Below are 13,285 nucleotides of genomic sequence, written 5' to 3' on the forward strand. Positions count from 1 at the left end.
CCCAATCGCCTAGTGCACCTCTACTAAACAGCGGTACTATCGGCGGCGGCGGTCATCGAAGGCAACGAAAACATCGAAGACGCGATTTAACGTTTGTTAGCCGTGTGTACTCGAGGTTATCACGGAATACACATTGGCGTCTGCGCAGTTAAATTATGAAGGCAGAACTTTGTTGATCTCGCGCGGGAACTTCAGTGTGTCTTAGACTGTAAAGTCACGGAGTTTCACGTAGCTCTACATACATGCACATATTGTACACAAGGGCAGTTTCGGCCCACGAAGAGTTCTCGAAGTTTGCGAAGGTTGAGTTCTCTGTTCCCTTGGTACGCAACGTAGTCCTTTCGTTATCGCTAAGCAACAAACTAAACGATAGAAGCTGAACGATAAGTACTTCGAAGAGACATAAAATGTAGTGGTTAGGGGTGTGCGAATATTCGAAAGTTTCGAATATTCGTCGAATATTACATTCGAAATATTCGTATTCGATTCAAAAATCGTGTATTCGAAAAGTTTCGAATATTCGAAAAATTAGAATATGCGATTCGATTTTCATGCATAAAATAACTCGTCTTCCACATTGCTGCTGCGTTCGTATAGCTAAAAACGTTGCCGAGAGGAGCGATAAACATCGTAAGTACACGGAGGCGCAATATCTGCCTGCGACGAGCGCCCCAATACGTATGATTTATTGCTGGTGAATCTCCGACGTGCAGCGCTGTTGGCGATCATGTAACCGTACATTTTCAATATTATGCGGCCGTAACATGCCGCACTACAACTCGTTCACTATGCGGGACCACTTCTGAAGAAAGACAGCGACCCACGCGACTGGCGGCGGACTGTAGGCACCTTCAGATACCCCAGTCTGGCAAAGCTTTGCGCCATGTAACTCCCTATACCAGCCACTTCTGTTCCAAGCGAGCGTGCCTTTTCAGTGGCAGGGGGGGGGGGGTGTCTCTGGTACAAGGGACCGCCTGCTGCCTGATCATGTGGAGCAATTCATATTTCTTCATGATAACATGTAGTCATTACTTTCACTGTGCCGTGATATTTGCTTGTGTTGTGATGTGCAATGTGCTCATTGTGTTCTGGAGATAGCAGTGTATGTTGCGTTGCCAGTCAGGCTGTTAATGTTTCTTTTTCTTCAAATAGCTGCACGTTAAATAAAATATCGTTACTGTGGAGGCATGTTTCCTTTGATATTCGATATTCGATTCGATATTCGAAGGTGGATATTCGTATTCGATTCGTATTCGAAAAATTTGATATTCGCACACCCCTAGCAGTGGTACTATCGTACCTGGGAACGTAGTTGAACACCAACAGTATCGTGAAATAAGCGGATAGTTAATCGTATTCGTCTTGGTCTTACAGTTACTCGTGAGTCGAGTTCGTTTACGCCGTTGGCGAACTCGAAGGGTTTGCACTTGGCGCCAACCGCGTAGGAGCTCTTGTTCTTGCTTCCCGCGACGGAGGCGTACCACCGACCGGCCAGCGACAGCGACAGCAGAAGTCGCGTGGATTCGCCGAAGGAAGACCCTCGTTGCAGCATGTAGCCCAGCGCACCTTCCTGCGAGTCCGAACAGCATACGTCGTCACTACCCGATGGCGGGAACGACTGTGTGACGCAAATGATGAAAACAAGAATAAGTGAAGCAGGAGGCGCGTCTCTTTCTTTCGTTCTTTTACAGCGATACAAGTGCGTCTTAGTCTGTGCCGTCATCGTAGTGGTAGTGGTGGCTGTAGTGGTGGTTGTGGTCGTCGTCACGCCGGTCACGTGACCAAGGGGGGGGGAGTGAATAAAAAATAAATAATGCGAATGGATGATGACGCTGATGCTCTAAATGATGATGATGATGATGATGATGATGATGCTAAAAAATGTGTCAGTGCGGGTGTTTCAAATCAAGCGACTGATTCCCTACACCACGTGATCTCGCCAGCCAATCACACACACTCGCGCGCGTTCAGTTTCGCTGTCCAACAGTTTTCACGGCGTGAAACTGGTCGAAAATTTCTTAATTTTCTTCTTCATTTCTTTCTTTCTTTAACGAAAACTTTTCATTAGATAATCGTAACGCTTTTATCGCTTACTTCTTCCTGAAAACTTCACGGGAGAGGTCTATCTCGTAGAGTGCGTTGGTTGGCTTTACGTTGTATGTTTCTCGCGGGTGCGCATGTGCCGCTTTCATTTTCGTTTTTTTTTTTGTCTTGATTAATTTCCTTCAATAAGTCATCGTCACTAAACTTTCTAATGTAACAGTGGTGCCTTATTGTACAAGACGTTGAAAAAAAAGGAAAAAAGCGGGCGTGGACATACGATGTTAGGCTGTTGTTCGGCATCAGGTTTGCCCCACACCGTCGATCCTGTAATGCGGCAGTCTTTGCTGCCCACGTCGCCTCTGCTGCCGAGATGCGTACGCAGGACGACCAGTGTGATTGCCTCCTCACTGCAAGTGCCATGACGACGAGAAAAGTGCGCTCTCAGTCCCGAATGAACGTACGGAACACGCAATAGTTGCTGCTATTCCAAATCGGAACCCCGTAATGGCAGAATAAACCTACTACGTATTTGTGACGCGCCGCGGTGACCTAGTTATAGTGCTTGAGTGCAGACGTCGTGGGATCGAATCCCGGCAGCGGGCTGCCGCATTTTCGATGGCAGCAAAATGCCAGAGGCCCATGTGCTTCGATTTAGGTGCACGTTAAAGAATCTCATGTGGTGGAAATTCCCGGAGCCTTCCGATACGGTGTCTTTCATAATCATATCGTGGTCTTGAGTCGTAAAACCCCCAACAATTAATGTTATGCGTATTTGTGAACACCGTTTGTGATTAGTCATCACGCGTCCGTCGCTACACGTCAATTGGTATCGTAAGCTGAGGACGCTCGATTACTTCCAGTAGAGGCACATTTATCAAATTTCGCGAATAGACAATCCGTATGCTTGGAAGCGAAGAGGCGCCATGAGGCCAAATTAAGCAGGCGACTAAGCGCTGACACTCACTGCCTTTGTATCGCTGTTCCGCCGATTCGAACAACAACCTTTCCTAGCAACTTCCAAAGTATATTGCCAATAAACTGGAGTGAGAACACAGCAGCAGCGACCGATAATTCCCTTTTTTCTTTTTGAAATTGCGAACATGTTAAAAGTACCTTCCGCTTTATAGGGGATCTACGCGGTTATCGCTAGCATTTCGCCAAACCCGTTGTTCAGTGATGTCTCACCTTATCGCCTTTTCAATGCTTCGGTATATTTGTTGGTTGACCTCCTTGAAGTACGTTATCCCCACCGCCAGGTAATGGTCGAAGCTGTCGTTTTTAGAGAGGTAGCTGATGAGGAGTTTCTTCAAGTGCTGCGTAAAAATATTGACAAATTAGATGAAAGCAACGATGTTTAGTTTTTACACAGTACTGTACATTTTCTCTAGCTTCTATGTTTTTTATTCTCTTAAGTTTGAACGGGAATTCGAGTGCGTATACGCACATAGACGTGCGCGGGGTTTCCCATCAGGGGGCGCAGAGGTTCATCGCACCCCCCTCCCCCCTCCCCCACTGTGCGCACGCCTGTGTAAACGCACCTTCAGAAGGGCGAACGTTGCTTTGATGTCGCTGTCTTTTGTTTTGTTCGTAGCGACGAAGTCGAGAACGCCGTAGTGGTGGACGCCAGAAGCCCGTAGTTTCTTGAGTGTTGCCTTCCCTTTCGCTGATGAGACATCACTGCGCGCTTGATCCACACTACTAAATAGCGTGTGCACCAGAGAAAAAAAGACAGCAAGGATAAGTTTAGATTTTTTTGCTCACGCAGTTTAATTTTTCTGCTCGAAGGTTTCTTAGCCGAATGTAGTATCCAGACAACAGCTATTTCTCTGTTGATTCCATGTTCTTAGCCTCACGAAAAAAAGACGATCACCCTTAAGTGTATCTTGTTTATTCTTGTATGTTTATTGTTGCACACAACGTAAGATATACCGTTGTATCTACTCTCGAAATGGTAGCGCACGTGAAGAATGTACTGCAGGCAAACGTGCGGGCATTTGGTTCTATATTCCTGGGCGCATGTTCACTAAAACAGATTTTAGGCAAGGATTGTTCGCGAGAATGTCGTGAAGTCGCGATGTCGTGGGCATGCTACTACAGAGGATGGTCCGCCAATGACAAAGAGAACTTACGAATAAAAATCTTCATGAATTGGCATTTTGTAGAATAGTATCGCTAGTCTATAGCTCCGCACAGGCACGTAGCCAGGATTTTTTTTTTCGGGGGGGCAAGGCCTAATTATTCGAGAGAAAGTCTTTTCATGGCAAAAACAAAAAGAATTGCCCGGGAACATAAAAGGCTGGACGAATTTCGGGGGCGGGGGCGGCCCGGGCCCCCCGCCCCCCCCCCCTTGCCTACGTGCCTGGCTCCGCACCATTCTACGGGAAGGGGTGAGCTTGCGGTTCATGATCGTCACACCTCCGATAATGGACGCCTCTATTTGCCCGATTATCATGGATGCCTCTGTTTTATAGGTTGGTCAGTCAAACAGAAGCTGCTTACTGACGTAGTCTGTAGCGGACTTAGTTGATTATTTCACTAAAGAAGTAGTATACAGCGCGAAATTTGTTTAGCGCCTTACATTACTTATTCAGATGCTGCTAAGCTGCCTTCAAGTAGATGCGATTTTTTTTTTTTACGAACACTTGGTTTGCTTAGATAAGTGAGGATATTAAGGCAAGTGACGGACAAGTGTTTCGTCTCACGTGGATGTCACGGCGAGACCGCGCTCTGTGATGTTGTACGTCGCGACGGCGGCCAGCCATCGCCTTAAGTCAGCCGTGAAGTTGTCGACGTCGGTCTGGAACCTGTTGTCCGGGTGCCCGTAAAGCGAGTCGTAGAACACCAAGTCGCAAAGCCCGTCGTCGGGAAAGTGCATCTTCCAGTCGATACGGCTGCCGAACACGCACACCAGAGGTGTCTTGGTCATCGGCTTTCCTGTAGAGTAAGTGAGAACAGTAAGGAAGCTGCCACCCAGTTTTTCAGGCGTCGTTGACATTATTTGTGCACCTTACGCAAAACGCTAAATCTGTCGTTAATAGCTTAGATATAACCGTTTTCTAAGCAAGGTTATGCCGCAAAGCTTGACAAGCAGGTAGCCAAAACGTATACACGAATTACCTCGACATTTTGCACGCAAAAAACGAACAAACATGGTAGCCTGCGGTATATAACGCGCATGCGCGGAAGGTCGAGCGTATCACGTGTCGTGGTAATGTATAGTTTCCTATAATAGTCTCACGTGGTTGTGATGGTGAAGAAAGGCAAGCAACAGCAGCCGGTAAAGATTAAACACTTTATTTGGCGAACTTGTGCTCGGAAGAAGAATGACACTCAAAGTGCAATGATATCGACGCATACGATCATTGGTCAGCGAATAATCGGATCAGCGGTAAGGCGCGTCGGCACTTCTACATATGGTATCGAGGATTCCAGCCTTATCGTTAGTGGCCGCATTAGTTCCAGAATAAACTCCACTGTTTGCGTTGCGCGCTCAAGCTTGTCAGAACCATCTAAAATAATCGGCAATGTTCGAAATTCCGGCGCGGAGCGCGCGCAAAGCAGTGCTTCCACGATTAACGGTTCTGTTACATGAAAACAGAAAAATAAGCGCGCGTTGCAATGTTTAATAGAAAAGAACTGTGGCGCTGCAATCGTTGAGCCACCATGGGAATCGTGGGCAGCACGTGGATTTGCGTAGTTTCGTGCTTGCGCTTTTGGACACACTTGTGACCTTGTTTATTGTTGTGTTCTGGCTTTTTTTGTTTTTCGGATTAAAAATATCGCTGGTTGTGAAACCCATTAGCTTATTTGAATTGGTCATCCTAAAATGTTAAGGTGGTGAAGTGGGACAGCTGAACCTTTGCTGAACTTCGTCTTGCGACAAAGTGGCTGCAGGCCACACGGAGCCACACGAAGCCGAAAGAACGAAGCTTAGGCGAACCGAAGTACTACACGTCATTCCCATGCTGGCTGAAGCGCCGTACGTTGCAGCTCCCATAGACACTAGCGGCAGATTTCCCTCTAGTGTACTGTGATGAAACTATGTATACCAGAGCTCTTCAGTTGAAGAACTCTACTGTATACTACACTTCAGGCTAAACTAAAGCTCTTATAGATAAAAAAAGAAACTCACAGGGTCCCTTATGACTCACAGGGTCCGTTTAGGACGACTAGAAGACAAAAGTTATCTTCTTTTTCTTCTAAGTCGATGTATTGATCCTTCCCCATCCCAAAGCTATCTGCCCCTATAACTTGGTTTTGCACTGCCTCCAGGATCGGCCCACCTTTGATCAAGCGACGATGCCATGTAATGACGTCAGGATGACGCCATAGTAAAGCCGTGATGACGTAACAAATTTTTTTGATGTTACGATGACGTCATGTGGTGACATTATCACGTGGTGGTGATATTTTAATCACACGTGTTCACGCCGCGAACGCGGGACGCCGACGGTCACTTTTCGCGCTTGATCAGGAATCTGAGGCTTTGGCCTAAAAGGTGCTTACGCGTACTCGCTGGTGGCACCGAGGATGGTATCTTTGTAGTGGTCCCATTACCGGGCATCCGGACGCCACTCGTGCTTGAAGTGGTGTTGCTGCCGCTTCTTGGACTACCGGTGCTCGACGTTGCTTTAACTGGCATTTTCGTTTTGTCCGCCGAGTCCGTGCTGCTGTCGCTGGCGTTGCTCGCGGTGTCGCTGCTGTCGTTTCTCAGCTCGCCAGCACCCTTGTGGCGAGTGACGTCCACCACGTTGATGTGCCTGACCTGCGTAGAGCCCGTTTACTTCTCCACGCATGTCGTATTGTCTACTGTAGTTCCATCATCATAAGCCATACTGCGTCCACTGCAGGGCAAGGGCCTCTTCCATGTTTCGCCAATCAGCCCGGTCCTGGGGTTGCTGCTGCCACGTTATCCCCGCAAACTTCTTAATCTCATCTGCCCATCTAACTTTCTGCCTCCCCCCTCGCACCCTTGCTTTCTCTTGTAATCCAGTGTGTGATTCTTAATAACTGGCGGTTATCTTGCCTACGCGCTGCATGCCCTGACCATGCCCATTTCTTCTACTAGATTTCGACTAATATGTCCTTAACACCCGTTTGTTCCCTGACCCACTTTGCTCCGTTCTTTTCCTTAAGGTTATACCTATCATTTTCCTTTCCATGGTTCTCTGCGTCGTCCTCAATTCGAGCTGAACTCCGTTTGTAAGCCTTCAGGTTTCTCCATTTCGCCTTTATCACCGCGCGTCCGTATACCTTTCGCCATTGCACAGCGGGGTGCGCACGTTAGCTACGTAACGGAAATATGCATAAATATGACCCGACAGGTTTCGGGTCACAGTGAAATAATACGACAGACTAATACGCAATGATCAAAGTGTAACCCGACGTGAAGTTCATTGTACTGCTTGATGAAGGAAACATTCAAGATTGTCTTGCAAGTTATTCAAGCGAACGTGTTTAAAGTGACAGTGCTTATAGGATTATTCAAATTATTGTGTGGTGACCGGTTCCTTTTATTAAAAGTTTTCAAATGACACAAAACAAACAAATGGTATGAGTGAAAAAAAAAAATGAATGAGATGAAACTTGGAAAGGTCGCCGTTTCATATAGTCGGAAAGAATACACATGCATGATGTAGGCCAACGTTACTGTAGGCAACATATCTAAACCCTTACATCTAAACCCTTGCAGTGTCTTGACTTCTCTCTTGTGCCTTCCGTCCGCCCTGTCTTTTAACATGAATACGAACCAACTAGCTCAGCTTTCTGTTATTCTAACCCTTGCGGGTATCGAATAACGGGGAAATGCCGCGGGCCCTCCTACACCGGCTTCGCAATGCTGTCCTTACTACTTATAATGCATCAGCTGTCCAAATGAAATTATAAATTGAGTTTAGGTTTAGTGATAATGTGGTGTAGGACGCTCGTTAAGCTGAGCCTTACTGTGGTGGTCTGCGTCGCGCTGGCACTGGGCTCACTGGTGTCGGCATCGTGACGAGCGCTGTCCGCCCCACCACCGCCGCTCCTGAGAGCGCCAGATTTTACGCCGGGAGGGCTCGAGGTTTTAAAACCTGCGAAACAAGGAGGGAGACGCACCTTCAGCCTTTGGCAATTCGTTGAAATTTCGAGAAAAGGAAAAAAAAAGCACGGAAATTTCTTCCCGTGAATGAACGAGTGCTGCGTAAAAATCCCGTGTGATATAGACGTCAGCCTCTATCCATGCGCCACTACGTAAAGTATTTCGTTCGCTACCTTCTTACTATAGTGGGCGAATTCTTTTGGTAATAGTAAACAATTGAGAACAAGAGTACTGCCTTTTCCTGATGTCTTTTTTTTCTTCTCTCCCTCGATCACATGGGGTCTACTATAAATGATGCATCGCTTAGGGACTCTACTCCCTCGAGAGCCCAGCAAGTGGCCCTTGCTGCCCTAGCCCTTGCCCTTTTGGACGACAGCAGGTCGCAAATCTTCACCGACTTCAGGTCGGCGGTGAGGGCTTTTGCCTCTGGTTCAATCTCTGCCGAAGAATTCAAAATACTTGAAAATAGAAAACTTTCTCCACATACCATTACCTGGTTTCCTGCACGTCTCGAACCTCGACTGGACTCCCTCGCAAATCTCAACGACACTGCTCACTCCCGGGCGCGCGCACTAACCCTCCGCGCTGGGGAGGACTTAGGTCCGCAGGTTGACTGTGGGGTGTTTAGGGACGCTTTACTTACTTTCAATGAAGTCACTAAACACTACCAGTTGAGTAGGCGGTCTTTTCCTCCACCGCACAGCAAGTTGTCTAGACCTCAGGCCATCACGTTTAGAATGCTACAGACTCGGTCTTATCCTAGTCTATCTTTCCTCAGCATCGTCTCTTCGGAGGCTTTCGAGTCCATCTGCCCTGACTGCGGGGAGGTCAGTAACTTTGAACATATGCTCTGGCGGTGCCTCGTTAGGGGGCCTAAGTCGCTCACAGAACAGGATTGGGACTCTGCCTTACGAAGTTCAGAGTTTTTACCACAACTACAGGCTGTCCAGAGAGCCCATGATGCTGCGGTGAGGCTAGGCCTCCCCGTCCCCACGTGGGAGCGGCCCGCGGCGTTGCTCTAAGAGTAGCGTTTCTCAGGACCCAAATGAAGTTCTATGTCTGTCTGTCTCTTCCTGCATTTTCATGTTTCAACGAAGCGCTGGAAGTGCATCGCCTGTTCCCAATGATCCTCTATATATTTCGACTATTTGAATGTACATCTCACTGCGAGCTTACAGTTTAGAAGGAGCGAGTAAAAAGGGTGTCTTTTTGTCCCACAACAATAATCGTGTTTTCCCGCAACGACATCTATCTCGCCTGCCTGTCCTTGCACTATCGCTGCGCGCCCGGAACACCCAGACCACGAACGGCATGAGAGTTATCAGCGTGACATATTAATAAAAAACTGGCGAGCGCCGACTTTCCAAGAAAGGAAACGCAAGCAAGCCAGATGACGATTATTTTTTTGGGGACAAAAAGACACCCCTTTTTACGCGCTCTTTTTCTTTTTTCTTTTCTCAAAGTGCAAGCATCATCATCGGAATGCTATCACACCTCTGTATTGGCATCGATACAAAGAAACTCTATGGCGGCAAGCATGCGCCCACCCATTGCGGTGAGGTAGAACAGGGCACCGACTACGACCACGGCCAGCAGCACTCCGCCTCCCACCAAGAGAGCGCTCCACGTCTTGTCGACCGGCTGCGGCTGCTCGGGCGTCTTTCTGCGAGAACACGCGAAACAGTGTACGAGGAGGAGAAGGGTAAATGAAATACTACTACTACTACTACTACTACTACTACTACTACTACTACTACTACTACTACTACTACTACTACTACTATCTGCGGTTTTACGTGCTAAGACCACGATATGATTATGGAGCGCTCTGTAGTGGAGGGCTCCGGAAGTTTCGACCGTCCGGCGCTCTTTAACGCGCACTGACATCGCACAGTACACGGGCCTCTGCCATTTCGCCTGAATCGGATTGCGCCCGCCGCGGTCGGGATCGAACCCGCGACCTTCGGGTCAGCAAGGTTAAAAGAAAAGGGGGGGGGGGGGGCGTGTTTAACTACCCTTTATGTACGCGCGTGCGTGTACTTGTGTCTGTGCGTGTGCACATACACGTGCAAGACTGAAAAATCTCAGAAGAGCTTGCCCCCCCCCCCCCCCCCCCATTTAGGCTACGCAAATGACCACAGTGGACCATAGCTATTCGCGCCGCTGTCAGAACATGCTGATTCGCAGATTCATAGCCATCCCTCAGATTTTGCTTTGTTCCTTCAAAACTGTTGTGCTTGTGCCGCGGTATAATTAAAGCTCTTCCTTTTTATTTTTCTAAGAGTCAGACATATTATGGAACGAAATGTGTGGTGAGGTGGCGGCTTGAAGTTTTGCACTACAGTGAATGCCAGTTCTGAAACATATGCTGTCCAGTACTTACACTTTGAGTATCGAAACCAAATCTACAAAAAAGAGAAGAAATAAAATTAGAGAGTCAGTCGTCTGAAAGAAAACTATGGAAACACTCTAACAAAGAAATAAATATACAAGTGTAAAGAATAAAGGAAGCGAGCTAATAAATCTGTAGCTTTTTTTTTTCAGAGAGACTGAATCGTATTAGTGATCCTTTACGTAGGTAGGGTTTGAAACAGTAACTTATTATTTATGAGGCTCTAAGACCGAGGTTTAACTAAACAGCGAAGTTCTGGGCCTGTTCTAGTGATCCTATCACCGAGCAGGCTATCCAAGGAAGCAGAGGCGCCGTGAGGTGAATCTGCCCTACAATGTGCCTACTCACAATCAGTGTACGCAATAGCGAATGGAAATACGCTTGTTCCAACATGCACCTATAGCTTTCACAGTGCGTACACGGAAGTTTGAATGGGTGCAGTAACCGTAAAAATACGTAAAGGGAGCGTTTACCTACGGAATCGTCGTCTTCGTCTGTAAAAATTAAAAAATATTTGTAGTTGATATCGCACAGAAACATTTCTTTTTTTTAAAGGACATTCCGAAGTGTGGATTTCATCATCTTAAGTCGTCTACTACCCGCATTTCGAGCTGCTTCTTCGGGATGATTAAAAGCCAGTTCTTGCCACTTACCAACCGAGACCCACTCATAGGAATCGTCGTCGTTCTCTGTGGGGAAAAAAAGGGAGAATCACACAGTCCTACATATTAACATAAAAAGGATATATATATATATATATATATATATATATATATATATATATATATATATATATATATATATATATATATATATATATATATATATATATATATATATAATAATACTGCACCGAGGTAGCTAGACATGAGCTTGCTTGGGATGATCAACTATGGCTAACATGATGCTTTATCAAGTCTTGTACGACCTCTTTTTAAGAATGCTCAGTTGATGATGCTACGGACAGATGCTACGATAAATGAGTGCATACGCCCACCACTTGGCAGGCGCGAGAGGGGAGAAGCCATCTACGTTTCTAGCGCTTGTAGAACTTCCGAAATGACCCGAGTTGTCCCGGCAACATATTAGCTGATACTGCTCATTAATTGGCTGACACTGCTAAGCAGTATCAGCTAGTAATTGACTGATGTTGCTTATTAATGTCAGTCTTCCGTTCCTTGGGAACGGAAATGAATGAGAAGTGGCGAAGTGGTTGGATGGTGTGTGGTTTGGTTATTCAAGTGCAACAAGAGATTGTCCCTTCGCTATCGTGCTACAGCAAGTACACATCGTTGATTCACGCGGGAAAATGAACCTTAACTGGTGAAACTTACCCATTTTGTGCGTAATGGGCTCGCCTTCGGTGCCACCGGGAGCTGCTTCTTCTTCTTCTTCTTCTTCTTTTCCTTCTCTTCAATGACAGCAAGCTCGTTGCTGCTTGACTGCGGGCGGTACCGAAAGAAGCCATATGTCCAGTACTATGCACCCTAGCTTTGTTTTATTGCTGTTGGAGCTTAGAGACAGCGCGCTAATCACTTGGTTGGTTGGTAAAAACTTTTATTCAGTGTCTTGCAGTTCGATGACCCGCGCTAATCACTAGTGTTCATTGCTGTTCGCATAGGCGTATCTACCGGGAAACAAGAAGAAGCCCCCCCCCCCTTCCCTCTTTCGAAAGTGGTCACTGTCGGCTGCACATTGGGAAACGAACCCATGTGGCGAAGTTTTCCGTCAACACAGTAATCATTTTATTATATAAAGAAATGTGTCCTACGCTTCTGCTGTGAAAATTGTCTACCACGTCTCACGACCACGCACTGTCGGCTCTCTGCGGTGCAGGCGGCCTATGCGACTCTTTCGCGCCTTGCGCTCCAGCATTCGAAAGGAGGCTACCGCTAACCAGGGGCGTTAAAACACTCTGTCATGCTTTTATTGTACTTTACCTGGCCTGAAATTTACACCATCGACGACGAAAATACGGGCGGGGACCAGTAAACGCTTTATGGACTGATGAAACGCTCTTCCTGTTTCAGGATATTAATTTTCTTTGATCGAAATGGAATAGCATCACCGCTGCTCTACATCCAAGCTGCTCTGGGTAGATGAGAGTGCAGAAGTGTTGAGTGTTTTAGTTGGGCCGAACTTGGAGAGCTAAAAACGGTTTCCGCTTTAGTCTCCAATCAACCTGATTCGCCTTGCTTATCATATGGTAGCTTACAGCGATCGCGGTGGCTTGCAACAAATCGACGACGAATGAGCCCGTGCATGGGCTCGAGCACAATGGGAAGCCCAGCTTTGAAGCTTGCCCCGCAAGTTGTTCTACCGGACCAGGAAGATCGCCAAGGTCCACGGTTTTCTGGACTAAGGAGACTGAATTGACAGCCGGGCTAGTTGGTCTTGATTCATCTTGAACTGTCTTGTACAGCGCGAAATACTACTCGGATGATGGCAAAGAAGCACACACGACCAGCGCTGTTTATTTCTCCTTCTCCTCCTCTCTCAGCAAAGCTGCGCTCACAAAATTGTATACGCGCAGAAACAGCTCAACATCGTTATACTACAACGGAAAATATTTATTATACTCATATGAATTCATCTCACCTGAAGCTATATAATTAGCCTCTGCCTGTGTGAGCGGCGGACAGCCTTGCTGAATTGCGTTCAGAATGAGACATTTTCCGGCTATTCTGAAAAAAGTTTAGCGACAGTTCAGCATAGTAACGCGATGTTTAATGAGCATACGTCATTTTAACGTCGCGATATTTCAGATTTGT

The 13,285-nt window shown here is 46.9% G+C and overlaps 2 protein-coding genes across 2 annotated transcripts in view; one reads left to right on the forward strand and one right to left on the reverse strand.

Annotated features, from left to right (window-relative positions):
• The window catches only part of LOC119382727 (uncharacterized), a 3,871-nt gene extending 2,281 nt beyond the window's left edge, over positions 1-1,590 (reverse strand). The window contains exon 1 of the mRNA XM_037650561.1: positions 1,373-1,590. Within this exon, the coding sequence (XP_037506489.1) occupies positions 1,373-1,552 (180 nt within the window). The 5' untranslated portion in view covers positions 1,553-1,590. The remainder of the gene's footprint in view (positions 1-1,372) is intronic.
• The window catches only part of LOC119382725 (myosin light chain kinase, smooth muscle-like), a 141,691-nt gene that overhangs the window by 43,298 nt on the left and 85,108 nt on the right, over positions 1-13,285 (forward strand).

Source organism: Rhipicephalus sanguineus, chromosome 2 (assembly GCF_013339695.2).
Source record: "Rhipicephalus sanguineus isolate Rsan-2018 chromosome 2, BIME_Rsan_1.4, whole genome shotgun sequence".
In the NCBI taxonomy this organism is placed as follows: domain Eukaryota; kingdom Metazoa; phylum Arthropoda; class Arachnida; order Ixodida; family Ixodidae; genus Rhipicephalus; species Rhipicephalus sanguineus.